This window comes from Loa loa (genome assembly GCF_000183805.2).
Source record: "Loa loa unplaced genomic scaffold supercont3.31, whole genome shotgun sequence".
Classification (NCBI taxonomy): domain Eukaryota; kingdom Metazoa; phylum Nematoda; class Chromadorea; order Rhabditida; family Onchocercidae; genus Loa; species Loa loa.
This window is the reverse complement of record NW_018108211.1, coordinates 374,730-400,102: the sequence shown is the minus strand read 5'-3', so window position 1 is coordinate 400,102 and position 25,373 is coordinate 374,730. Positions and strand designations below refer to the sequence as shown.

Below are 25,373 nucleotides of genomic sequence, written 5' to 3'. Positions count from 1 at the left end.
ACTACTCGTTTTAATGCAATATGCTTGCACTTCACGAGTATGTTTTGACGTACAAATGCGGGTGTATAAAACAAATGGAACTGTAGCAATTTACGGGTTTATATATAAGATTTCGCGACATATTTTGAATAATAGAATACGCATAAAATAACGGATAACACTATATATTTGTATATTTAACTTGTATATTTATCCTCAGTCGACGTTCACTATACCGTATTTTGCATCAATTCATCCATCGAAGTCAAAACTTTAGAATTCGTGAAATTTAACGATGTGGTGTTATTCGCAATACAAGAATTTCGAATTTCATATAATGAACGGGTAAGCGACATCCGATCATGTAATCCTAGCATCTGTAACCGTGTTGGCTTCTCGATACTATGTCCCGACGATGACACGCTGCGTGGTTTCAAGTATAACGATGGTAGATGATGTGAACGTGACCTGCAAACAAGATTTAGTTTTGAAATATGCAAAGCAATAAACCAAGTGAGCCTCTCGTTTCGCGGTAGATTAACACCGCGGAAGTACTAAAAATTTGGAGTCTGCAAAAAGTCATTGCTCTGAAAGTCATTTTGCAAAACTGAAAAGAGGATAGACTTACGTTGAAGATGTACAGCTGTGTTTTTGTGCGACAACGTTTGGTCGTCCGCTTGGATAAATTATCGAAGCATTACGGATTAAACCCGTATGTGGCAAATTATTGTCTTTTTTACCAAAAAATGATGCTGGAGCAGGATTCCAACGAACAGTTGGCTGTGAACGCAAATGATTTCGACCAGGAAGAGCCTCCTTTTCAGTTGCCTCAACCACCGTTCCAAATGGGAGCTTAAAGGCATCAATTTGTGTAACTCTTAAAAATCAGCTTTTAAAATATTAAAAAGTAAGAGTACAGTTATAAAATATCAGGAACAGAGTTACAGGTCGGCCAGCGTTAAGGGTCATAATTACAGGCACTCAAAAAAATATTACATGGAGTTAAAGTTAAAGTCAACTTTTCTGAACTATGGAAGTCCTGTTTAGGCTTTGATTCTATGGTAAAGGTTTAAGAATAAATTTTGAAAACTCAAAGATCAATTTCTATTTCTATCAACCATTTCTAATTCAGAAATTTCTAATTTCTATCAGTTATGATGGATTTCACTTTGCACAGACCCCTGCATCAACTATTTTTAACGAATAGGCGAGAAATGAAGCATCATTACCTGAGTCATTAATTTAGTTATTTGTGTTGTCTTTTCACGGAGTTCGTTAGTCAGCTGATGAATTCTGTTACCCTGCACATTTCATTTATATCTTTCTTCAGCATATTTTTTTGCAAATTAACAACCAAAACGCATGCAAATGTTAAACAGATTTCATTTTTTTTTTAAATTGTTTGAAACGCAAAGTTATATTTTAACTAGAAATTCAGCATCAAGATCAAATTTCCATACTTTTCCAAACTGAAGATGAGAAAAATGAGAGAAACATTTCCCATGGATCCATAAGATATCATGGTATCCATAAGATAATCCGATACAACACGAGAAGATGCTATTTTCCATAATAGCGACCTTATTACGTTAATACTAATACTGAAGAATACTGAAGTGTTGATAGCAATTAGGATGGACAGTTAAACGATGAAATTAATACTTTACCTGATAAGTGAGTTGATTTCTTAGTGTTTTAATGGTTTCATTAGTTTGTTGCTCCAAATCTCTAAATTTTTTCTCGCATTTCTCCAATTCCTGATTCAGCTTATCCGTATTCTGTTCTGCTTTCTCTAGCCTGTAGTCTTTATCTAATGTAAGTGCCAAATGAACAACTGTATTCAAGACTGCACGTAGCATTAATTACAGGTAAATAAAAAACGGATGATTTAAATGTTTAAGCAGAGTGATTATAATGTTCAAACTTATAATTTAAAGGAAAGGAAAAGGATAATAACAAACTAAATTATTCAAACATAACAATAGTTCGGTCAGCTCAACAAATAAAATACTGTAAGGATATTTGCGAACTACCCTTTTTACTGTCCTCTTTCAATCGCTGACCAACGAAGAGCGGAAAAGAGGAAGTCAAATGAACATAATTTATAAACAGCCAATTGAGAAGATACTTAGATATTAAAAAATCGAGCAGTGCTTGCGTTTCTTAAGTTTAATTAGGGAATATTTCCTTTTTTCTAAATCCTAAGCATTTAATTCTCCTAAATACGGTTAAGAATTTTTTGTCAGCGAATGAGTGAGAGAATCATTCCCGCGACATCTTCATAAGCTAATAATTTGAAATTTTAACAACACTTTCCAGATAGTTTGGTTTTTAGTATGTAAGGAGAAAAAACTGCCTTTTTCGGAGTTGCTCATTTTCATTTTCGAGCGTCGTGTTGCTGTCGAATGAATTTTTCACATAAAGTCTACGATAAAGATCTATAATGAATATAAAGCAGAGCAAAATCATTAACTGAATACTGAAATGTCAGGATTAAAACTAAAGATTAGGTAAATTTGTTCAACAGTAGTATTAACAATAGACAATGGGTTCGGTCTCATGGATACTTTTGCTATAATGCCATGTCACCTTTAAATTAAACGTATTGTCCTGCTTCATCTAGGAACTTTCTGCAAACTTATTCCCGATCTTTAAAGCAGAATAGGCATCCATTTCAGTTTTCAAAAGCTATTATTTTGAATATTTCACAATTCCAAGTCTTGAATCGAAAAGCCGAAAAATCGGGAATTAATCACCATGCAATCTGAGTGTAAAAACTTATCTATGTTCAAACAATTGAAAGAAAGACTAATTTCGAAATTTGAAGATTCATAAACTATGATCTCTTATCCAAGTAATTTTTCAAGTGACATGGTCCATGGAGAACATCCAACAATTTATAGAACGCTAGGAACAATCAGAAGGATGAGGTATCAATACGTGAACGTGGCGCTCTCTGACAAGAAATAATAAATATTGGTTTAGGCAAAGTACAATACCACTATCTTGCGCACATGAAATAGCAAGATTAAAAATAACGGCTAAAAAGCAAATCACTCTGGGTTAAATCAGAAAAAAATATCACTGTCACACTCTTAGCCAAAGAGTGTGGAATATGGATCTCATGTCGCAGAAGAGACAAAAGGCGTTTAATTTGTTTTTTGAGTAGTGAAAACTTTATTGGATGCTCTACAGAGTACAGAGATGTTGGATAAAATTCAATACTGAATGGGCATTCTTTATTGAGAAGTGGTGACACATACCGCTGTGATAAAATAAGAAAACCACGATATTTCCCAGACAAGCTTCAGTACTAAAAAAACACCGGACGTTTCATTCCCCATCAAGCTGGTTTACATAGCTTTGTAATGAGGTCAACAATTAAACAGAGAAAATTATGAAGTAGTTAAAGTTTTATACTGAAGAAAGAGAACGAACCGAATTACAAATCTCCAGAAAAATCTTCATGAACTTAATGGTCAAATTGATTTTTTAATATTTCGCGTTTAGAATTTCAGTTGTCATTACCTCTCAAATGGTGATGAAGTCTTTCAATTTCAGCGTGTAATCCAGTCAACATTTGGGAGTTCTCGTTTTGCAAAAAAGAGATTTGAGCAGATTCATGCTGACGCCACATATCATCTCGTTCCTGAATCGCTGCGGTTATACGATGCGCACAGATTTCATTAATCAAAATTCCAATTTCACCGAGTTCGTCTTTCTAAAATTAATGAAATCTGACCAGAAATTACCACTGCGGTAATCGTAAAAGGCTACACCGTTAACATCGCTGTACTTTTTCATGTACTTTTTGTACTTTTTCTTTTTCAGTTCATTTCATATACTCTGATATTACACACGGCTTAGATGTTCTACAACCTGTTCTAGAGACCACTAGATGTGGTATTTTTTCACTTTATTTGAACACCATGAATATGATATGTTTTGACATCCGTCGTTGTTACCTTAAACGTCATAAAGTTTTCAAGTCGAGTTTACACTAAAATTTTACAAAAATAACGGCATGACCACAAGAATCGACGGACAAGCAAACGGAAATCGAAGTGATATAAGATTTTAAATATATCAATTAAGAAGCCATACATATGCTTAATCATATACTTGCATGCCTTAAACTCATATGCTTATTAATTGCTGATTCCAATCTCTTTTCGTTAATTACTCGTTGGAAGGCTTGTTTTACTTTAGCTACACTTTTTGATTTTCACATGGAAAAATGGAGCCACAAATTAACCATATATCACTTTTAAAAAGATATTTCAATTGTTTCCGAGCTTTCGAAAATCAAGACGCAAGCAGCAGCTATCACTATTTGCTACAATAAGCTCATATGGATGGATAATAACGTAAGGTCAGGAAAAACACTAGTTAATGTTTAGAATATCTTTTTTGCACAGTAATTTCGAACTGTTGAAATACCTTCAATTAACTTTTTCCCAAACATTCTGGATATTTGCAATTAATGGTAGAAAACTTCGAAGTAGTCTTCAAAACAATACAAGCAACAAACACCTAATTTCTTTTTAATTTAGTCCCCGACGAATTCTAAAAAGTGTCTTAGATTTCACTGATGGACATTTAAATGGACGAATGCACAGTTATGTTTGCGAGTCATGAATTTGATTTTCACTATTTTTTGCGAATTGTAGGAATTCTAAGGCATTTCATGCGTAACCGCAAATAAGCATTGCTTTGATTTGTCATATTGTAAATTACTCAAATTCTGACGGAAGGCAATTCGGTATGTATTATAATTACATTGTACAATTATTGATATTTCATTGTACAATTATTGATGAAACGACTGCACATAAAAATAAAAGAGTATTCAACTTCACTTTGCTATCTACGGGAAAACTGATCCACAAGTGATCTTTGATACTTCAGCCGGTAAAGTATCTTTCGAATTGGTACTTAGGTAGCAATATGATCTATACGTAAAGAAATGGATGGATTCTGAAACTTCGCAAGTAATTATATATCAATTTCAGTCAGAAAGTTAGCACACATTTGTGGGAATTGATCTACCCGCCTGCAGCATATCTCCGGTTTTTAGATGATCAAGTTCACTTAAATATCTCAGTATGTGCAACATTTTGAAACACTCTTAATCCAAGTGGTTACCGGAATAAATTTTATAGTAAAAAATAAACTACTCACCGAAATAAATTTTGTCAATACTTGCGCAGTTGTTTCTTCGGCATCTTGATCGAAACACTGCATTTCTGTGACACATTTCGAGATATCAATGGCTATATTAGTTGTTCTTTCTTCGGGCAACAATTCTAGTTTCGATACTGCAAACTTTGCAATTATCAAATTCTTAGTATTTAAGACTGGATCACTAACAGATTAATTGATATGAACAAATCATTTAATTCAAATAAAATAATAATACAATAAAATCATTCCTTTCTGCTTAATAACATGTGTATGAAAATTTCAGGTTATATATTTACAAAGAGAGTATCATTACTGACTCAGATCGATCAGATCAGCAATTACCTTCATTCAAAAATTCCAAAGATTGAACCCAAAAAGTAGTTAAAAAAGATTGGTCGAGGATCGCTAAGAAGCCGAAGTTGATCTAACTTCCAAGTACATCTACTTAAAATGTTCCAAGTACATCTACCTAAAAAGGACGATGCATACCATCATATTACATTTGCCGTTAATGACAATTCAATCGATTTCACATTCCTTATAAAATGAGTAAAAAGCTTAACGAACTAATCAAAAAAAGGGACATTTTAGTTAAAACGAAACCTTTTTGCGGTTGTGCACAAAGTGTAGATGGCATATTTGTTGCAGACAAGTTCATCCAATTTTATACCACAAATCGTTGATAAGTTGCTCAAGAATTCTTAAAGGAGTCGTAATGCCATCTGAAATATTCAAATCTTAAAAAAGTATATCAGTACATCCATGTTATCATAGTGTGAGCAATTTGATAACAAAAGCAAGATCCAAATATTAGCAAAGATTTTCGAAGTTAAATAGGAAATGTCCAAATTTTAGTATTTCGTAATTCCGCTTGTAAAGCCACGTGAGATGCACGGAGGTTACAGCATGTTGACGTAATATTAAAATCAGGAAAAGAACCGATGGATGATATGAGATGGAACATTGCGGAATTAACTGATGATATTGCATGAGTGGACAGAGGGAATGAAGCTATGAGGAAAGGCATGTGTAACTTCTGTAGGTGATCCCGTCATATGTTTCACAAAACAGTTGCTCACTCGTTGATTGTCAACCATTTCTCCCATTCTATTACTATTGCTAGAGGAAGAAGGGCTAGCAATAATTAATGGTAAGTGAAAGCAAAACATTCAGTTAAGCCAATAATTTATAATTTCAAAGCACTGTCTATTGACTATACCCCAAACAAAATCTGAAATAATTAAATGAAGCATTTCAGACAATATCACTGATGCAAATGAGTGAGGAGTAATATGCAGAAAGGATTAAACTGAAAAAAAAAACATTCATTTCCTTCTCCATGAAATATTCATAACAAGAAAGCTGGAATGAAATACGGTGCCAAACTGGCCTGTTAACACAAACTTGACAAGACAATAGATAAAGTAGAAGAATGGAGTGAACTGTTACCGATACAGATTGTCAACTCGCCAACGATTATCGATTTATTCTTTTTAGAAGCATCTGAAATCTCAAAAATCTCCAGTGGGATTGCGTAACTTTTGAAGATCGAATGCCTGTAGGCATGGCTGCTAGAGACCTAACAGTAGAAAGAGATGAAACAGGTCGGTGAAAGTTAAGAAATACTCGTTTGAGAGGTACTTGAAGAAAGGTACTCAGCAATTTATCGTCCATGATTAATGAGTAATGTTCCTCGACACCAAGCAAGAAATTCCATCCTTACATTCGTAATTAACAGCTCCTTTACTTCTTCCGCCTCACATTATTAGCAATGAAGAGCAGCAGTAAGGATGGGTGAAGCAGAAATTGCTCAAAATCCAACTCTGAGTTTGATGTGATTTTCAAGAGGGAATAGCGCACGACCGAAAATCTGATAGGTTGGAGGGATGAAACCATATCAGTGGTTTCACGTGGTGAGTGAATTGTGCTTTGCATATCAGATGCAAAGCACAATTCACAACACTAATTCTTTTTTGAAGTGATTCTTTCAGCATCAGTTATTCACTGAAGAAAGGAAACGTACAAAACAGCCAGTCTTGCTCTCTAATAAACTTGTCAAATTTTGGCTAAGCCACAAAATAATTAGCTCGTAGCTGTTGTTTGTGCCAAAGAATGAATGACTATTTGGACACTTAGTACAAGATGATTGATGCTTATAGGCTCTTGAAAGTAGTTAAGACTAGAAAGAAAAGGCTGAGCAAGATTAACACACTGCTTTTAAGTCATTCCTAAAGTAATTTAAGTAAAGTCATTCCTCGAAGTATGAAACCGAGGTAAAGGTTAAAATCGGTTAATTTTACGCCTCTTCCTCTCGGTACTCTTCTATCATATACCACGTTAAGCAATTTTGGATAACAAAGCTTATTTCTGTACTAATTTTACTTTACTTTCACTGGTAAGCAAAATGATGCAATAAAACTATGGCCAAGAGGGAATGTCGGCTGCTAGGGCCGACTGATGGTCCACTTCCAAGTGGAATCAGACCCAGTCCAATGGAACATAAACAGCAGTCTTAATCTACTCCAGTGTGCTTCTCTCCTTATCAGTTGTTTTTTATTTATTTCCACACTCTTTCCTTTTGCAGAACATATTAACAGAGGCAAATGTCTCATACACATACACATACATACATACATACATACACACACACAGACACAGGTATACGTGCACACGCAGACACGCACAGACACGAACACAGATACAGGCATACGTGCACACATAAACACACAGACACACACACACAGATACGCACTAATTAGGAGTATCAATGTCAATGTGCAGACATATTAACAGATGTATTAACGTAGACATAAATGGAAAAGGGGATGAGTATAAGGACATGGTGTGGCACATTCTGAACAATGTTTATTTGTCACCAATCGATGTTTATTTACTTCCACAACAATTCACCAGTCATTGTCATTGAGTGTCACATATGGTGGTCGTTCACAGGATTTTCCAATTTTCCACTTTTTTTTTTTAATTTGGTCTTAAATTATCAGTTGAAAAATTGGACGATGGGAAATATAGCATCAAAGATCGAAAATAAGAAATGCGACTGTGTTCTTGCATGTATCATTCAGTTTTGTTCTTAGATCAAGAACGAATTTTCGTTATCGAATATTGAATGGCAGGATTGGATACTGTACATCAGCGACTGTTGGACGAATGGAGAAAAGAATCGAAACGAGATCTTTCGCAACTGGAAATAGTGCTGAAGAGTGCCAAAGTATGATGTTTTGCACATCTCTGTCGGCACTAAATAAGTGTGATAGTGAAAAGAAGTGGTACTTGAAGCGAGAGAAATTCCATCGAGTATTACAAATAACAAGTTATCACAAATAATAAATGATAATTTGAATACAGATGGAAGTTGAATGCAGGAAGCTCGTGATAGAGTGGAATAAGAAACCGAGAAATCTTGAAGCAGTTGGAGTCAAACTGAAACGGATCAAGGTGTGTTCTTACATTATCTACGTTCCATAAATATTTGTCCAGAAGCTAACATCAACGATCCGTGGTACGACCACGTGAGGTATTATGGCTTGTCCTGCAATCATGCGTTAATGTGTGGTGTTCGAAAACGTGGGACAAACCAACACATGTACACTTAGCTCTGTGACAATTGTCGAAAGTTGTTTATTGAAAGCGTCGGACACCCTGTCTGCAACGATAATTAGACTAGGCTGATTCTATTCAAAGGTTCCATTGAAAGGTTGAGATGTTCCTGAGATGTCGTTAACTGTTTTTCAGGGATTGATGAATAATAGAAACGCTTTGCGTGGTCTCAGCCATCAAGCGTTACTTATGATTCATCGTAAGTCTTACTTTAGTGTCCTTAAAAGTAATGAAGTGCAAATTTGTTGATGCTTTATCTCACAAGTTTGGTCCTGAATTTATTTTACAGCCTTTCAATTCAGTCTTTCATTTTCTCCTAAATTAGATTACAGGAGATGTTTTCGAGATAGATGCTTTGTGTGCGATCCTCCGGTCTGATCTGAACTCATTCCGTGAAGCTATAGCTGTTCTCGTCAATTTCTACAATTCATATGGGTAAACATGAAGATCTGTTAAAAATAAATTATTGCTTTATTATTTTAATGCCGATTTAATATTTAAACTTCAGCTCGAGCGAAGAATGGCCAAATAAATGGTTAATGATCGGCTTAGATCTTATGTTCCTTTTGGCTACCAATCAACACGCTCAATTCCACATGGTATCTTGATATTAGTAGCTGAAACCTGATTGTACTAACTCTTCAGGAAGACGAGAAATGCCTTTAAAGTCGATCAATAAGATTGCCTCCCAATATCATATATTAATAGAAATCTAATTAAGTCCTGGCATTTAATTGTCGTAATTTTTTTAACCCGATATGAATGATTGCTTCGAGAATTACAAAAGTTTCATCGAAACTATCTGTAGAGCTTGAAGCAAAACAGTTTTTATTGCAAATCGTAAACTTCAAGTGGAATGTTGTAGTTACTGGAACAGGTCGATCGAGATATCCAGCAGAAGAATCCGTATATTAAGATACCCATAAAACTGGAACAATCGCTTATTGAAGGTGCTTATCATAAGGTATACGTTTTCTTAAATGAACCAAACGTTTTGAGTAGTCCAAAGTAAAGAGATTAACACAGGGTTTTTATGGGCTCATTAAGTAAGTTTGACCTTTTATTTCAATTGTCGCAACTGTATCTAAAGCTTGGCTCTAAATCATTACAGATAATGCTAACGGAAAAGGATATTCCCAGCCCTTACTACGCATTATTCATACGTATATCAATGGGTACAGTACGGTGAGTTTTCCTCTTATCCAGAAGGATCCGGAAGCATGACCAGATAGAACCAGTTATAGGGATGAAATAGCTTTATGTATGGAGCGTGCATTTATAAAAATATCGCAACGAGATGCCGCACGACTACTTCTGTTTAGTGATGTCAACGAAATGGTATCTTTCGCGGAAAAGGTTACTTTTTCCCGACAGCGGTACTCGAATTTCATTATCTGAAAAGAATTGGAATTCTAAAATATATGTAGATCGTTAATAATCGTCGGTAATTTATGTTTACAGATTTGAAAATCATCGGTAATTTATTTTTATGGTACTAATTTGAAGTAATTTTTCAAGAATGTAAAAGACTGATGACCCATCAGCAATCGGGCAAGGGCCAATAACATACAGAGATAGAGAATCTCATGATCTAAACTGGTTCAAATTAGAAGTCAGCCATCTTCATTACATTAAGGTCTATATCAAAAACTGGGAATACGCCTTAGTAAGTCTACAAAGCGGGCAGAACAGTTTTTGAGTTAAATTAGAAATCTGAATTGCAAAGCTGTCTTCCATTGACTGTGGAGATTCTCATATCCCTCGATAAGTACGACACGTTTTCCTTACAATCATAAATCTTTTACGAAGCTTGGACCCTCTTTTGTTATTGGTTTTACATTCTACGATTTTTTAAATATCATTATAGCGCAGAATCAGCTCACACATAGCAATTCCGTTGAAAAAAAAATGGAATTTCCCATTCTGTTGAAAAAGTTATGACCTTAATCGTGAGGCTCATTTGATGATCAGACACTAACGACTCGTCGTCACTTAATAATCCATATTAGTCAACGCTTGTTGTGTTGTCACATACCATTACGAATCAGATTTTCAAGCTTATTACAATCGTTAAAAAAGTTCATAGGACACAAAGGAAAAAGGAAAAACCTTTATGTTTATGAGAATGTACCCGAGCATTGCGCAAATCCTAATTATTATTCATTAAAGAAATATGTTCGATTACTTTTTCCTAGCATATTTTGCTTCTTTTTTTGCTTGTTGTAATTCCTGGAGTAGTTATCATCCTTCCATTATAGCGTGGTTGGGAAACCAGTACGTGTGATCTCAATGTCACGTATGTATTTGATCACGTACAGCAAGCCGTAAGTTATATTTAATTTTCGTATACTTTGCAAAGCTTGACCCAGCCTTATAACGCGCGTGATTTCAGCCCGTCGAGCTACGGGTAGATACTAAAAGGATTGCTAAACAAGCCATTTTTTACTCGAAGCAACTCGAAATGATCATATGACGACGGCAGTCCATCAGATTTTTTATCCATTTATTTCCGTACCGAAGGAATTCTCCGACTTCACCGGCTCTTTTTACGTATCGCTTATTTTGTGTGCATTTTTATGAACTGTTCAAAAGTTCCTCGAAATTTGAATCAGTTAGAGCCTCATTCTGTTTGGAAAGGAAAAGGAAAAGATGCCCAGAATAAAGCAGAAGTGTTAATATAAACAGTTAAGAGCATACACAATTATGAAGATTTGCACAAACTGATTACAGGACTTCACACAATGGATAGACTTCAACACATAAAATAGCTTAAATTATATAAGCGTTTATAAAACTGTTATTAGCTCTTGAAATACCGCAAATACCGACCAGATCTGAGTATAACTTTCTATTTTCCGATAACTGCCCCAGGAAGCAAAGTATCAAGTATTAGATACAATGCAAAAGTATATAAAAAGATAGAGGTGCAACAGTACTGTTTACAAATGCAGTTGAAAGTCATAATTTTGGAAATTTGCTATATAAACAACGACAAACAAATAAAATAATGAAATACAATTGTAAATCTTGCACAAACTTATTCTAAAAGATTTTTATATCAATCTTTGTATTGCAAGTACGGTTAGTAATAAAATGATATAACGATATGAAGATGGCAAAATATCCTACTTACATTTGATTAGCAGGTTTTGAGTTCAAAATCTCAATTTTGGCTTTTTTTGAGGCGATGTATGCATTAGTCGAATTTCCCTAAACTTGTCCTGGTCTATATCACTCACTACCTCATAAATCGAAGTGGAAGGTGGTGTTGCGGAAAGGGAATCACCATTTTTGCCAACATGGTTACTGCCATCAATGCCTGTGTTTATATCTTCGTGATTTTCATCATCACGACAAGTACTGCCAATGCTTTTCACTACCATAGCTTCTGTAGCCACAATTTCATAGAGTTTCTGCACAGAAGGTTTCCCAAAGAGACCACTAAAGCTGCTGCCGGATACAGGAACTAAAGAAATCTCTTTTACTCCCATAAAACTTACCTTTGAAAGTGAAGTCGAGAGAAATATTAATGGGAATAAATTAGAACTAACCCTTAACTGAACTCAAGTCACATTCACCAACAACAACTGATAGAATATTTAACAGCGGCCGGGTTATGTGCGAAAAGATCTAAAATTCAGTGCGTAATCAAGAAAAGCGAATTTTGATTTGAAAATAAAATAGTTTTGAAAAAAATAAATTTGAAAATAGATTGGAAATCAAAAGAATTTTTCCCACTACTTAGATGGTAAGAACCTTTAGGAGACAAGCGGTTACTCAGAGGTAATCAGCCTCAGAGCTATCACAAAGATATTCGATTCGGTGAAAACCTTATAGTCCGGCTTTATAAAGAAATATGTTTAATTAAAAAAGATTTCTCATCTCTTCATAAACCTGAGAGTAGTACGGTGTTGAAACCATGAAATAGCATTGGGAGGTATGATATATGTCTCATAAAGCAGGAAAACTTACATAAGTCATAGAACCCAAATGCTGTCCGAAAAAATGCCATTTCAGAGCTCGTTTCCCAGCAACAATTTCAAGATCAAATTCCAGCGTAGTATCATTCTTATTTTCATTCGACACTTTCGCTGTCGACGACATGAACATATTGCGAACTTTTTCTAACAATATCTTTTCTGGGCCACCTAATTTGGCATTCAGCGACGAAAATTTTTTCGTGAAATCAGCAATTTCATAGTATATGTTCTCGTAATCAGTCAGCATTGTGTGCAAGTGCCCAGCCTAAAATGGTAAATTAAAGTAAGGCAGTTACTTCGTCTTAAGATTGCTTTCCTGAAACGAAACAAGCAATGGAAAAAACATTAATCACTTGAAACTAGATTTTTGTCCCGAGAAACTAGCTAAAAACTACAAAAACTTGCTGCGCAAGTTACAACTAGGTTCGCTTATGACTGCATCAAACTCTTCTTGAAATAAGTCCAACAAACAGTAACCTATATCGTTGGTCTGTGAAATGTTACCTTTACATCTGTTAACCAGTAATTTCATGGTGTTGGACTTACTAAGCAGGTAATTAAACGCAGCAAGTGGCTTCATTAAACAACCCACATATTCCTTTATATTTAAAAATCTAATAGGTAAAGGGGCATCCGCATCTTCGGAACTACTGAGAACAAAATAGAAATGAATACATGATACGAATCCCTTGTCATGAATGAATGAATGCAGTGATAAGATGAAAATTGAAAAATACCTTGACATGGAATTTGGCGGCACAATGTTGACCAGCCAATCTAAAGCCTAGAGGTGCCCAGCAAGTTTTAAGCAATTCAGCATCCACATCTGCTTCCATCAGAATTTTGTTGATTTTTAAATGCGAAACATATTACTCCTCACAATTTGCCATAAGAATGAGTCTCGAAAATGTTGATCTCGCGAATCCGAAGTCATCCTGTTGCCATTCCGCACAGTTCCTAGATTTCACAATGAAGAAAAGACGATTAACCTCACCCTTTTTTTCAAACAAAAAAAAAAATGATAATCAGCCTTACTAGCCTCATCTATTTCTCGAATACAAAACAGCTTATACAAATCCAACGACAAGACTACTCCACAACAATTCATAGTAGATTTACAACGTTGAGTTTTTGAAAATTTTTAAACTGTCAAAATTCTCAGAAAAACAACGACAAGCGCTGTATAACAAACAGCAAATGTTTTCCACTGCCGCTTTATTAGAAGTGTTCATTCAGTATAACAGAAAAGAACATCAACAAGATGAGAACATCACAAGTTTCAGGTTGGATTCGGTTAAATTTTTCAACATGCAAATTTGCTACATTCTATTCGCCTTTGGCCAAATACACACAAGTAAATTGTTTTGATAATCAAATCGAAAAATCAAATCAAGAAGTCAGTTTTGATAATCACATTTATATAACACTGGATTTGTCGCTGCGAGAAAAACAGGTTGAAAGCCACGTGTAATATTAACCTCTCAAATTTCAAAAAATTAACCTTTCAAATATTAACCCACCCACCATTGCAAAAAAATATGCGGAAGAACTAGCACGTAAGACGAATACAATTACAGATATTTCTTGTGTCTCGAGATTATTACCAAAATGATACATTATGACAACACTTCGCTTTTCTCTTCTTCAATATAACACTATTAAAACTAAATCTAGTCAAGGAAAGAAGTTTAATTGGCTTTATAACTGAGGCTAAGAGGAAGTTACATATTCCATCGTAAACAAGAATCTTCTAGATATCTTCAGAGCTGTTAATGATCAATGATAACATTTACACTGCACCATAAAACATGAAATGTAAGGAACCAGTATGAAAGATATTATATATTGGCTAAAACCCACTATTAAAAAAACATTAGTAAAAAACATCTTGTAAAACAAGAACGTAGACCATTTTAGAAATAAAAAAGAGCGAACATGATTGGATCGTTTAAAGATTTTGTCACTCAATAGAGCAAATGATTCAGTGATTTAATAAGCAATTAACTAGTTACTCAGCCCAACAAATATGATCCCAATTCATACGATCCAAGTCATTGAAACATTTCTTTGGCTCACAACAGTGGGAAGATATTCTATCATCAAATCCCGTTGAAATACTAAGATTTGTAAATCAAAAAATTTCCTGCGCTCTTCCATCGTTATTTTTAACCGATAGCTAATTTGAGTAATGGACAACAGAAATGTACAAAATCAAAATGTCCCCGTCTTGCCATGCTTAGTATGTCTGGAAGAAAAACTTTAAAAGATTTGTTGATAGAATACTCTTCCTGATTAAAATTTCTGCATCTACAATAAATAAATAATAACCGTAGGGAGCAAATCACAAATAAGATCAGAACTGACAAAACATAAAGTAGTGTGCAAAAAGTTAATTCATATCTTCAAACAGTGTTTCTGGTAAAATTAAGTGAGATTGTCTTTTAAGTTTAGTGTTGGTAACAGTAACCTCTTCCTTGCGATTACAATGTCCGAAAGTTCCAAGCATTTCTGGTGAAGTTTCTTCGAAAAAAAAAACCCCTTCGAAATTTCATTAAGAGGCAGAGAAAATTAAATACGATATTCACAGAATACAGGTCAGAACATTACCTCCAATGTAATCTGACAATTCCTAAAGAATTGACAGATACCCGTTAATCGCGTTTTTGCTCTTTCCAAATAGGCAGTTAAATACTGCTAAAAATGATGAACACGGAGTATGAGATCACAGACACCACTTAACAAATCAGTTCAACGTATAAACAAATTTTTTTTTTTTGTGACAACATACTGTGCTTTCCAGAAAACTTCATTCAAATTTAAAGACGAACAAAACAATGTGCTGAAATTCAAACATGAGAAAATTTAAACATGCGATGCATGAAGTGATGTTAAAAGAGATGAATTTAATTGTAAAGCGACCCTCTTTAGAGTCAAATTCAACAGCATAATTCTTAAAGGATCATAACTCTTTTAAGAGTTATGCTGTTAAAGTTTAAATACTGTTATGAATTAACAATTTAATTTATGAAAATTTTCCTATATCACGTTGGCATCATCAACAGTAATTTTCGGCTTACAAAATGCACTTCCAACATTTCTAAAATTAAGGACTAAAATAAATACTAACGACTTCACAGCGACTAAATGTTGCAAGTAAAAGTTAATTGATTGGAGAAGTATCGATTTGCTGACATCAATTTAAATTTCTATGGCATCATGCCGCGTACAGGTCCGCTTATTCTGGCCTGAAAATAATATATAATCTTTGGAATGAACTTAATGCAGAATTAGGTTGTTTAATGTCATATGAATAATATTAAACAATCGTTACTGCAATCCCAATATTTCCTTCATTGGCTGCTTCTATAATATATAGAACTTTGCTGTACGCGAGAGAAATTTTTTTAACAAAACGCTATTTGTGGATGTTTATACACACTGCTAGCATATAATGGAAATTGGATGTCATAAAAGGATACAATCAGAAATTGAAAACGGAGGTGACAGTTTTTTTACAATTAATGCAATAAAAAATTGAACTTACCCCAAGCAATCAAAATTGTTTCTCATTAGAGAAAATAACAACAAAAATAAAACGCTTAACAGATGTAATTTCAAAATCCTATTCTTTCAATTTACCTCTTCTAATTCCTTTTGAGCTTTATCCTCGATTTCGCGAATATCGGCCATTGTTAAACCATACCAGTTATCCAGCCAGCAGAACACTTCACGGTGGAACTTTGTAAATAGTCGCGGATACTGCTTAAAATATGCTTGAAGTGTTCACAATCAAAAATTCAACACTAGCAAGAAAAGACGGTTTTAACAACAAAAATAACTAAAGGAACTATTAGAATGACAAAAATTCTATTTGCGACTGAATCATAGTTAAAATTTAAAAATATCTCATAACAATTTATAAGGAAACAGGGAACTTACACGATGTGCGTAATTCTCGACTATTTTCGTAAGACCAAACCATTTAAAGTGCACCTTTACCAGTTTATAAGCGCACATCACCGGTTCCATTGTTTCTTTCCAATTCCCTACTAGAGGACCACGTCCTGTCTTCAGGCTTTTGAATTTGGATGGTGTTGTTTCCAGTCTGATATCCTGCAATTCCTTTGAATATATTCATTTCGAAAGCATACCCATTATGTAGGCTAATTTAGCAAAATTATTGCAAAAATCAATAAGACAAAACAGTGGCATCTATAGGCTTAGGGAAAGAACACTAACAGAAAAAATCGATCTTCACTGTCTTCCGGACAAAAGTGATATGGATGACAGAAATCGAAGTGTGTAAACTGACATAGCGAGTGCAGCAAAACCGAAAGATGCACTAGTTCAAGCTTTTTATATAAGGATGAAAGACAAGAATTATCTTCATGTCATTATTATGAACAAATCAGAAATCAAATAATTTGCACAAATTAGAACCATACTTACGTTAGCAGTCAAATGTGAAGTGTCATTAGCGATGTCAAGATCAATCACTTCACGCTTAGCAAGATCTTCTGGACTTAAATTATGTGCATTTTGTGTGGTTCCTCGATCCGGCAAATGAATTGTTTCGATATGGATGAAAAAATCATCTCTCATATAATCAGGATTCTGCAACATTATATTTCATGATTTCTGAAAATGCAAGTTATTAAACCAGTATACCAAAAGTATACTATGAACGAACCATCTCTGAATCAGAATCCTTGATTACCTAAAGAGCTTGAAACTTCGAATAAGAACAAAATCTGCTTGCTCTTACTTCCTCAAAAATGACACAGCCAGAAGATTGTAAAATAGTAATTAAATATACAAAAAAGCAACACAAAAGTAGCATATTATCAAATCGAATATCTCCTACGCTAGCAGGCAAGCACCATCTTTCAACAACAATACATTGTAAAGTTATATTCTGATAAATGTCAACCATAACTCAATGCACCGCTCTTAGGGGAAAATCGCATTTATAAGGATCCTTGGAAGTTAGAATAGCTAGACATATCTAAATTCCCGAAAATATGCTAAACTGCTTTAACAGACCGTGAGAACTGTTTTACAGTAAGGATAAGCATTCCACGCTTCTTCGTGTATCGCTAGAGAACCTTTGGGTGCACAAGTTCGCACTATCGTCGGCACTTTTCTAAAAATTAATGGTGTGAAATACGAAACTTATGGAATAAATAGAATCTGAATCAATCAAACGGCATAAGATCATTCGTTACACTCCCCTATCTTATAAAAAAGAATGCGAAAAACTGAAATTTATCAGGATGGGGTTTTCATACTCAGAGCAAAGGCATCACTAAGAGCTTCTGTTCAATTCGGATCTGAGTGGCATTTATCGAAGCAAAAGGAAAATTCACGTTTGCAAATGATATATTTTATGCGTGTATTGACCACACGAGTAGCGTCCATCAAGCAAGGGATAATTTTTGAATGGTTCATTCTTTAGAATTTCAACACCTTCACCGCCACCTGTTTCAGCTTTTGACGCTTCGGCAACGGACCAAAGTTGACCAACTTGGTACTCCTCAACCGTCATCGGCAGAACTAACCGACTAGAAAAAGGACAAAAACTTTTTCTGCATAATTTAGGTGAACTTTGAAAATGATATTTTTTTACTGATAATTTAGCTGTTCGAGTACAAAAGTTCCCAGTGTTTATGAGCTCGTTTTAGAACAATTCTATTTCTACTTTGCATACGGCTTTACACAATTTTCTGATTATAACTGAAATTGTTAATGAAATAATATATAAAACAACTAAAAGTTGAACAACTGAAATGAAGCTTACTATTCTTTCACGATCATGTCGTCACTGACTCTGCAATACAGTACCGTTCCTTACTGAACGAATGCTGAAATATTTCGTAAAATAGAAAATGTTATCGAATAATGAATCATAGCTCAACAAGCCGCCTTAACGCCTTTGATACTAAAATAACTACATTCCGGAAATGCGGGAAATGTCAATTTCTTCAGCACGGAATAAGAAAAGTTTTTCAAACAAATTTTGGAAAATAAACTGAAAATAACTAAAATGTAGGCAAATAGATATAGTGTCGCATATGTTAAATATATCTTCTCCCGTTTAACTGCAAAAGTTTTCATCCAACAAAAGATAAAACCCCCAAGCTTCGAGCTTTCAGTCCAAAATGGTCACCATATCGATCTAACTCCTTCTTACAGACTAGCAGCTCCATGCTCGATCTCTGTTCGAAGAATTACGTACAGCATTCCTAGCAATTTTATCACTAGCTTTCATTTGAGCAATGGAAAAAGGTGCGGTATTAGAAGAAAAGTTGTGTTCCACCCTTCTCATAGTAAGAGTGATAAATATGACAAACGCTGTCCTTTTCATTGAGCGTTGAATAACTCTTGAAGAGAGATGAATCAATGGAGTTGACGTAGCACCAAGAAAGGGTTGATCAGCTGCAACAAACAGCAAGTGACACAGTACTATCTGTCCCCTCTCGAGGAGCAAACAAATCCATCGGAACGAATGTATATTCCTGGTTTTAAGTACGCCAAAATCACATAACACGTAACGTAAAGAGGAGAAATGAAAATGGAGATAGAATTGCTTTGAACAAGCGCAGATATGAGGAATAAAATAGTAAAGAGACTGAGAAATGCAGTTCATCCAGGATACGAAAAAAAACTACTAGAGCGCTACATACCAACTGAGCACAATTGAACTATGGATGAAGACATGATAGTAGGAGATGCCGGATGCTTGACGTGAGTAGGCTCCGGGTAGTGGATAGATGCAGAACATGAAATAACTAATATCCACAAGTACGATAGACCAACCTCGGGCGCACAGTAACGCATTTCATTGTCGTGTAATGAGAAGAAAGATACGTTGACATCGTTCCAGTGAAGTTTGCGAGAAGCGGCAATTTGAACTTAGCAAATGTTTATTCGAAAAAACTAGATTATTTTCTTCGAATGGTCAAGTTTCAATTCATAAAAAACTCTTTATGAAAACAGTCCAAAACTGACTCTGATAATCTTATTCAAACACTTCTTCCTATATAGGCATTATTACCCAAGAGTAGCCTCTAAGCTGATCAGTACCTTTAAAATACAGCAAAAATACCCGTCCGTTTCTATTTTACATTGATGCCTGTATAGATCAGCTGGATTCAATCTTCCCCATGTTAATATTAAATTTATAATCAAGTCTTAAATTTTACGTATACTTTGCTTAGAAACAGAAAATGCATATCCCGAATGTAAAAATCTATTTTACAAAACCATCCGATCATAAACATAAGGTAATAAAGCTATTATAACATTACCGAGAGGAAGTTAAGAATACAAAGTTGGAATTTTAATTTGCATGAAATTAATTCCAATGTAAGAATATGTATTTCTAGCCCGCTGAATTCAACGTATCATCCTTGAGCAATGAAGTATTCGAAGGAAGTAGCGAACCGAGAGGTCAGAAGGATAATGAAGAGGTAGACTTACATCATTGATATGATAACACTTTTAATGACATGATCTTTGTAGTTAACCTTTTCAAATGCAGTCTCTCCATAAGATGCGTTGCTTTTCGAAAGAATAGTTTTTACGGCATATTTTAGGGGGATCTAATGCCAAAATTCAGTGCCAATCTGCACCAAATCAGAAAGATGTGGAACGTTGTGATCGAAGTTTGGCTTATTTCGCCAAAAAAGAAAACCTGGAAAGTTGAGAATGATGATGTGCACTTATGTTTGGCGGAATTTAAATGAGGGTTACACGCAGAAAATGTGTGGTTTGGCTGCTTCATCATTGGTCATTCTCGATGACGGTAGGTTTAATTACCTGATAAATAAATATCTTTATACTTCTCACATTATCTTCATGCAATTATCTATATTATTACTACTATTACTATTATTATTATTATCATTGTTTATTATTATTATTACCATTATTATTATTATTTATTATTATTACTTATTACTATTAATTATTTGGCAATTACTAATAAAACGTATCCGGTACCAAACTAATCTCATGATTTCAAAATTGTCAAATAACGTATTGACCGGTACACTATGTAATACTCATGCTCGCTGATAATGAAATGTGGTTCATTTAAGGCAAAATATTATCGAAATTACGACGAAAAAGTGTAACAAATGAATTGAACACAAGCTGTAGTGAAGAGGGCAAGTCACAGGACTATGTATTAGTACCAACATGTACACCTCCTCTACTACTTAATGAATCAAATGACTTAGATGAAACTACGACCCATGAAATATCCACAGTTAATGATTCGACCAGTAAGCTGAGGTTTTGCTTAAAAACTTTTTCAACTGTAATTTATAAATGTTCCTTTCTTAAACTGATTGACTGAGGAAAGAATAGTTGAAAGCCTAGAAAAATGAATGACTGAATTTGCTCTTTTTTCTAAAAATAACTGAGTGGAGTGATGAAAAATTGAACGTTTTTAGAGTAGTGGATTTATTACTTTACTTCCAATGTTTGCAGAAAGCGAGACAAGAAACGAACGATGAGTGAGAGTGAAGTGGACGAGCTTATGAGGTTGGTTAGAAAAAGTGTTGTGACCATAGGTCATCACCAGTTTCACAATTGGATTAAATGATCAAGTAACAAAGGCTTGTATTCGTATCAAATGAGCCTTAGGATAGTTACATGAGGAAATGATCTGAGTATGACAATATGCCATAAAATATGCTGAAATTTGTCTGAAATTTTTTTGGATATGAAATATAAAAGGCCCAGCATACTGCTTGCTTGGATACATATTTTAATAAATTTCATAAAACTTTTCGGATCTTCAGACAAAATTTCACAAAAGCATGTTCTTCTATGAGAATGCAAATTTTGGCTCGAACTTTCTACGGATGTAAGCTTTAATTTCATGTTTACTTTGCACTTCATTATTTTTTGGAAATAATCACTTCTATTTTTCGCATTCATGATCTGTCATGACCACCGTTATCTGTAGAAAAACCATTTTTCAACATTTCTTCTTGCTCCAGGAATCACATGAAGTATAGATCCCGAATACCGAAGGAGAGATCAGAGTGAGATGGCTGGAGATTTTTTTTTGACTTTCAAAATTCCCTTAATTAGCTCTTTTTGTGGTACATCTATCTCACTGTCCAGTCACTGTCTCAATTCGAATCGCCACTATTAAGTTGTCCGTTGTACCTTCTTTCTTCGTCCTCTCAGTTGTTAATTTAGCCCTGTGCTTGTGCCGATATGCAAATTATGTGCACATATGAATATTATGTCATTTCTAATAAAGGATAGGTCGTTTACAGGGCTAGCATATTGCGGTCATTTGCGCACCATTCGGAAGGAATAGTAAAGGAAATAATCGGCCCGGTTAAAGAGGATTTTTGGAGAGAGTGCCGGAATTTGAAATCTGTTAGCACTTTTGTTCTTTGCTGTGCTTAACGTTTTCTTTCCTGACTGCTATGAGTTGATTTGCAAATGTGTTAATGTGTCAGGAGAAAATGAAGAAAGAATTCCTGTCGAGAACGTATCGATGGAAATGAACCTTTCATGCTTAAAGGTAAGATTTGGCCATATCTATTAGCTTAGTGAATTGGACACATGATTTCGAGCAGCTTAAGAATAGGTATCGTCCGAAATACTAAAAAGACGTAGTGGAATGAAAAAAAATGGAGAAAATTGTCCGTGAACGTGATCAAGAAACATTCATAGCTGGTTAACAAGCTTTACTTTTTTCCGAATAAATCTGAAAAAAAAAGCTTTTTTCTCAAGAATGGCTTTGAGAGGAGAGAAGTAGGAAAAGCAACAGACTCGTAAGATACTTCTTTGACTGAAAGACGTCTTTAGTTGTGGGATAGCATGTTGTGCATAGTATATAGATCATCACCATTTACCTTGAACTAGCGTATATCTTTTTTGAATATCATTTAAAGTTCGCTGCTATCGCCGGAGTATTCTTAAAGGAAGACACAAGGTCCTTCAAATTGATCATAAAAGAAGAGAGGACAAGAAAGATGTGATTAGATTAAGTTGCAATGCTTACTTTCATTATTAATTAGAAGTGAACAAAAAGTTGCTGCTGTATAGCGAAAATTCTTAATTCAACTGATAATCTGTACCCCTTTCCTAATTCATAAGCTTATCAAATCGCTTAAAGAAAAGCATTTCGATCTGATTTTTTGCAAACTTAATCTATAATATCTATAATATAGCCAATAAGATGTAGCAGAAGCATTGAAAGAATAGCATTGCATTATTCCAGGTATCCTTTCAAAATCTCGGAATAATCTGATAGAATTAGGAATTTCAAACGAATGTGTGAAATTTTAAATTTGCAAGAAACCAATTAATGGAGAGTGACGCTTCTGGCGATAAACTATTTTAAACCGATTCAAAAACTATCATTCCGATTAAACGCAAGTGTGATTTATGTTTGAAAATATCATTATACCATTTCATTAGAACACAGTAATCTGATAAATAATCGAATTCTGTTTTGCATATCGTACAAGTTGCGCCCATCTGATATAAATTAAAAATTTGTGTAGGATGATTCGGATTTGCATAACAAAAAGTTAAGCAAAATTTAAATAGCTGCAGAGAAAAAAGTCTAATTTGCATTCTTTTGACATTAGGAAGCCTTTAAATAGCGCGTGTTAAGCAATGTCATTCATTTCATACCTAAGTCGCTTTCCCCTACTGTTGGTCAGTCTAAAATGGAACACTGACTGGGGAGAGAAGAAATTGTTGCGATTTACTGGAACAATCAATACACCAGGGACATAGCGTCATTGACAATAGATGCCGTACCGACGTTCGCAATCACGTACACGAAGAGGCAGAAGTCGTTCTCGTACTTCACGTAGGAATGTAGCTTCTCTTTCCTTATTATCCATGCGACGTCGTCGAGGGCTACGCTTACGCTCACGTTCACAAGTGGGTTTTGATTTGGGGAGGCTGTTATCCAGTAGAAGACGCAGACCAACATATAGATCAAGATCACGTCGGAGCTCATACAGATCAAGATCAATCCGCAGTCTCCGACGTCACCGCCCTTCAAACATTCGTCGTCGTCGTCATTCAAGCTCACGTAGTCGCCGTCGCCAATTTAGGTCTCGTCGTCGTTCACGATCTCGCCGCCTTTCTCGTTCACGTCGCCTTTCTCGTTCGCGTCGTCGTTCTCGTTCTCGCTCCGGTTCACGAACATACCCTTATCGGTATAAATAATATTTATAGTCGTTATTATTTATTGAGATCGTAAAAACAATGAGGCATTATATGTGTGAGAGGTCACATGATATTTTAAAAAAGCAACCCTGTCACCTGCTTTGCAGGATCCGTCGACGACTACGATGAAACGCGAGTGGTGTCACTGAAGCGATGAAGCGCGAGTGATGGAATGATCACCAAATGAATGAAATTGCAAATGCCTAGCGGTGAAAATCAACTTGGTCAAGATTGAGAGAAATGGAAAAGTGACGTGGGAAACTAAAATGTGTAAAATCGACTGTATACACTGTATTATCAATTACTGACTTACTGAAGAGCAAAGCAAATAAAAACTAATACTGGTGAATGAATGAACTTTCCTCTGATTTCAGAATTTCTATTGAAATTTAATTTAAAAAAGCTTTTAGCATGTCACTGGTCATTGAGTGCTTTTGAACAGTGATCATCATCGGCTGACACATTTACTCGGCCATTTATGCTTCCGGAAATTTGGAAAGGCATGTACACGACGGTCTTAGAAGATTTATAGGGAATTGTCATGAAATGGTGGACTTTGTGATTGTCAGTTATGGCGAGACAAAAATTCTTGCTGAATGCTTTCTGAATTAGATATATCTAAATTACATATCAATAATTCTAAAGTTCGATCTGGACGATATTTACAAAGACTATTAGCTCAAGTAGTGTCAAGTAATCGAAAAGTTACTGTCCAAGTGTCATCTGATTAGTAGTAGAAATGAAGATAGCAGTACAAACATGTAAATGTGATTGAAATAGCTCTAAAACCATAACCATATCAATACTACCAAGCATTTTTCGTAACAAATTACTAGTTGTGTCGTCACAGCACACAGATTTGAAGCTGTCAATTCTAGCAACTAATAGGACATAACAAATAATCAATATGAGTGCTGAAGCATTATCACTGTTATTGTGTATCTCACAGAAATTAGTTTTACTGATCACAATAAAATGCCCAAAGATAAGTCGCTTCAACAAGATCAAAAAAAGAAAGGAATGGTAACATACCAATTAAATCTTGAAAGCGTTAGGGTGGGATGAAAATGATTTTGCTTTAAAAAGTTGAAATACGATATAAGTCTCGCTATTTCCTAACTAGCATCATTCTCTTTCTCTCTTTGTTCTTTTTTCCTTCCAAAAACCTTGCAGCACGTGATACTTTGATTCTGGGATTTACCAATACTTCCCTCGTGTGATTCTACCAATTTCGGATGGGACAGATATGTTATGGAATTACCCGTTCTAAACTTCAAAGATTTCCCAAGTAAAAGTCCGAATAATGCGTAGAGAAAAGGAATGAAAAAGAAAAATGTTTCGAAGAAATATATATATATATATATATATATATATATATATATATATATATATATATAT

At 34.8% G+C, this 25,373-nt stretch overlaps 8 protein-coding genes across 9 annotated transcripts; 4 read left to right on the top strand and 4 right to left on the bottom strand.

Annotated features, from left to right (window-relative positions):
• Positions 1 to 209: 209 nt before the first annotated feature.
• LOAG_16969 lies at positions 210 to 5,891 on the bottom strand (the record flags this gene model as incomplete). 2 transcript variants are annotated; one of them, XM_020449622.1, is made up of 8 exons in its annotated part: positions 5,767 to 5,891; positions 5,161 to 5,297; positions 3,508 to 3,700; positions 2,336 to 2,417; positions 1,647 to 1,776; positions 1,209 to 1,280; positions 608 to 831; positions 210 to 447 (listed from the first exon to the last, which is right to left on the bottom strand). In XM_020449622.1, exons 1-8 carry the CDS (start codon positions 5,819 to 5,821, stop codon positions 210 to 212), a joined length of 1,131 nt encoding a protein of 376 aa, XP_020306836.1. In that variant the 5' UTR covers positions 5,822 to 5,891. The 2 variants fall into 2 exon arrangements, with proteins under 2 accessions (XP_020306836.1, XP_020306837.1); XM_020449623.1 differs by lacking the exon at positions 5,767 to 5,891 and adding an exon at positions 5,506 to 5,535.
• Positions 5,892 to 7,630: 1,739 nt separating this feature from the next.
• LOAG_02142 (hypothetical protein) lies at positions 7,631 to 8,017 on the top strand (the record flags this gene model as incomplete). Its single annotated transcript, XM_003137680.1, has 1 exon — positions 7,631 to 8,017. A coding segment is annotated over one exon (323 nt), but the record flags the coding sequence as incomplete, so codon positions are not given.
• A 235-nt stretch (positions 8,018 to 8,252) lies between these two features.
• On the top strand, positions 8,253 to 11,931 carry LOAG_02141 (hypothetical protein). The gene is made up of 10 exons (XM_003137679.2): positions 8,253 to 8,392; positions 8,530 to 8,619; positions 8,917 to 8,980; positions 9,114 to 9,216; positions 9,290 to 9,380; positions 9,647 to 9,745; positions 9,893 to 9,966; positions 10,026 to 10,137; positions 11,040 to 11,105; positions 11,174 to 11,931. Exons 1-10 carry the CDS (start codon positions 8,291 to 8,293, stop codon positions 11,252 to 11,254), a joined length of 882 nt encoding a protein of 293 aa, XP_003137727.1. The 5' UTR covers positions 8,253 to 8,290; the 3' UTR covers positions 11,255 to 11,931.
• Positions 11,359 to 13,705, bottom strand: LOAG_02140 (hypothetical protein). Its single transcript, XM_003137678.2, has 4 exons — positions 13,499 to 13,705; positions 12,754 to 13,026; positions 12,333 to 12,411; positions 11,359 to 12,247 (listed from the first exon to the last, which is right to left on the bottom strand). Exons 1-4 carry the CDS (start codon positions 13,595 to 13,597, stop codon positions 11,937 to 11,939), a joined length of 762 nt encoding a protein of 253 aa, XP_003137726.1. The 5' UTR covers positions 13,598 to 13,705; the 3' UTR covers positions 11,359 to 11,936.
• Positions 13,706 to 15,796: 2,091 nt separating this feature from the next.
• On the bottom strand, positions 15,797 to 18,306 carry LOAG_02139 (phosphatidylinositol transfer protein; the record flags this gene model as incomplete). Its single annotated transcript, XM_003137677.2, has 6 exons — positions 15,797 to 16,006; positions 16,401 to 16,523; positions 16,701 to 16,874; positions 17,211 to 17,375; positions 17,805 to 17,904; positions 18,128 to 18,306. The coding sequence occupies 6 exons, from the start codon at positions 18,304 to 18,306 to the stop codon at positions 15,968 to 15,970; spliced, it is 780 nt and encodes a 259-aa protein (XP_003137725.1). The 3' UTR covers positions 15,797 to 15,967.
• Positions 18,307 to 18,954: 648 nt separating this feature from the next.
• LOAG_02138 (hypothetical protein) lies at positions 18,955 to 19,598 on the bottom strand (the record flags this gene model as incomplete). Its single annotated transcript, XM_003137676.1, has 2 exons — positions 18,955 to 19,196; positions 19,445 to 19,598. 2 exons carry the CDS (start codon positions 19,596 to 19,598, stop codon positions 18,955 to 18,957), a joined length of 396 nt encoding a protein of 131 aa, XP_003137724.1.
• Positions 19,599 to 20,468: 870 nt separating this feature from the next.
• Positions 20,469 to 21,369, top strand: LOAG_02137 (hypothetical protein; the record flags this gene model as incomplete). The annotated part of the gene is made up of 3 exons (XM_003137675.2): positions 20,469 to 20,565; positions 20,861 to 21,056; positions 21,255 to 21,369. The coding sequence occupies 3 exons, from the start codon at positions 20,469 to 20,471 to the stop codon at positions 21,367 to 21,369; spliced, it is 408 nt and encodes a 135-aa protein (XP_003137723.2).
• Positions 21,370 to 23,549: 2,180 nt separating this feature from the next.
• LOAG_02136 (hypothetical protein) lies at positions 23,550 to 23,975 on the top strand (the record flags this gene model as incomplete). The annotated part of the gene is made up of 1 exon (XM_003137674.2): positions 23,550 to 23,975. One exon carries the CDS (start codon positions 23,550 to 23,552, stop codon positions 23,973 to 23,975), a length of 426 nt encoding a protein of 141 aa, XP_003137722.2.
• Positions 23,976 to 25,373: the final 1,398 nt, after the last annotated feature.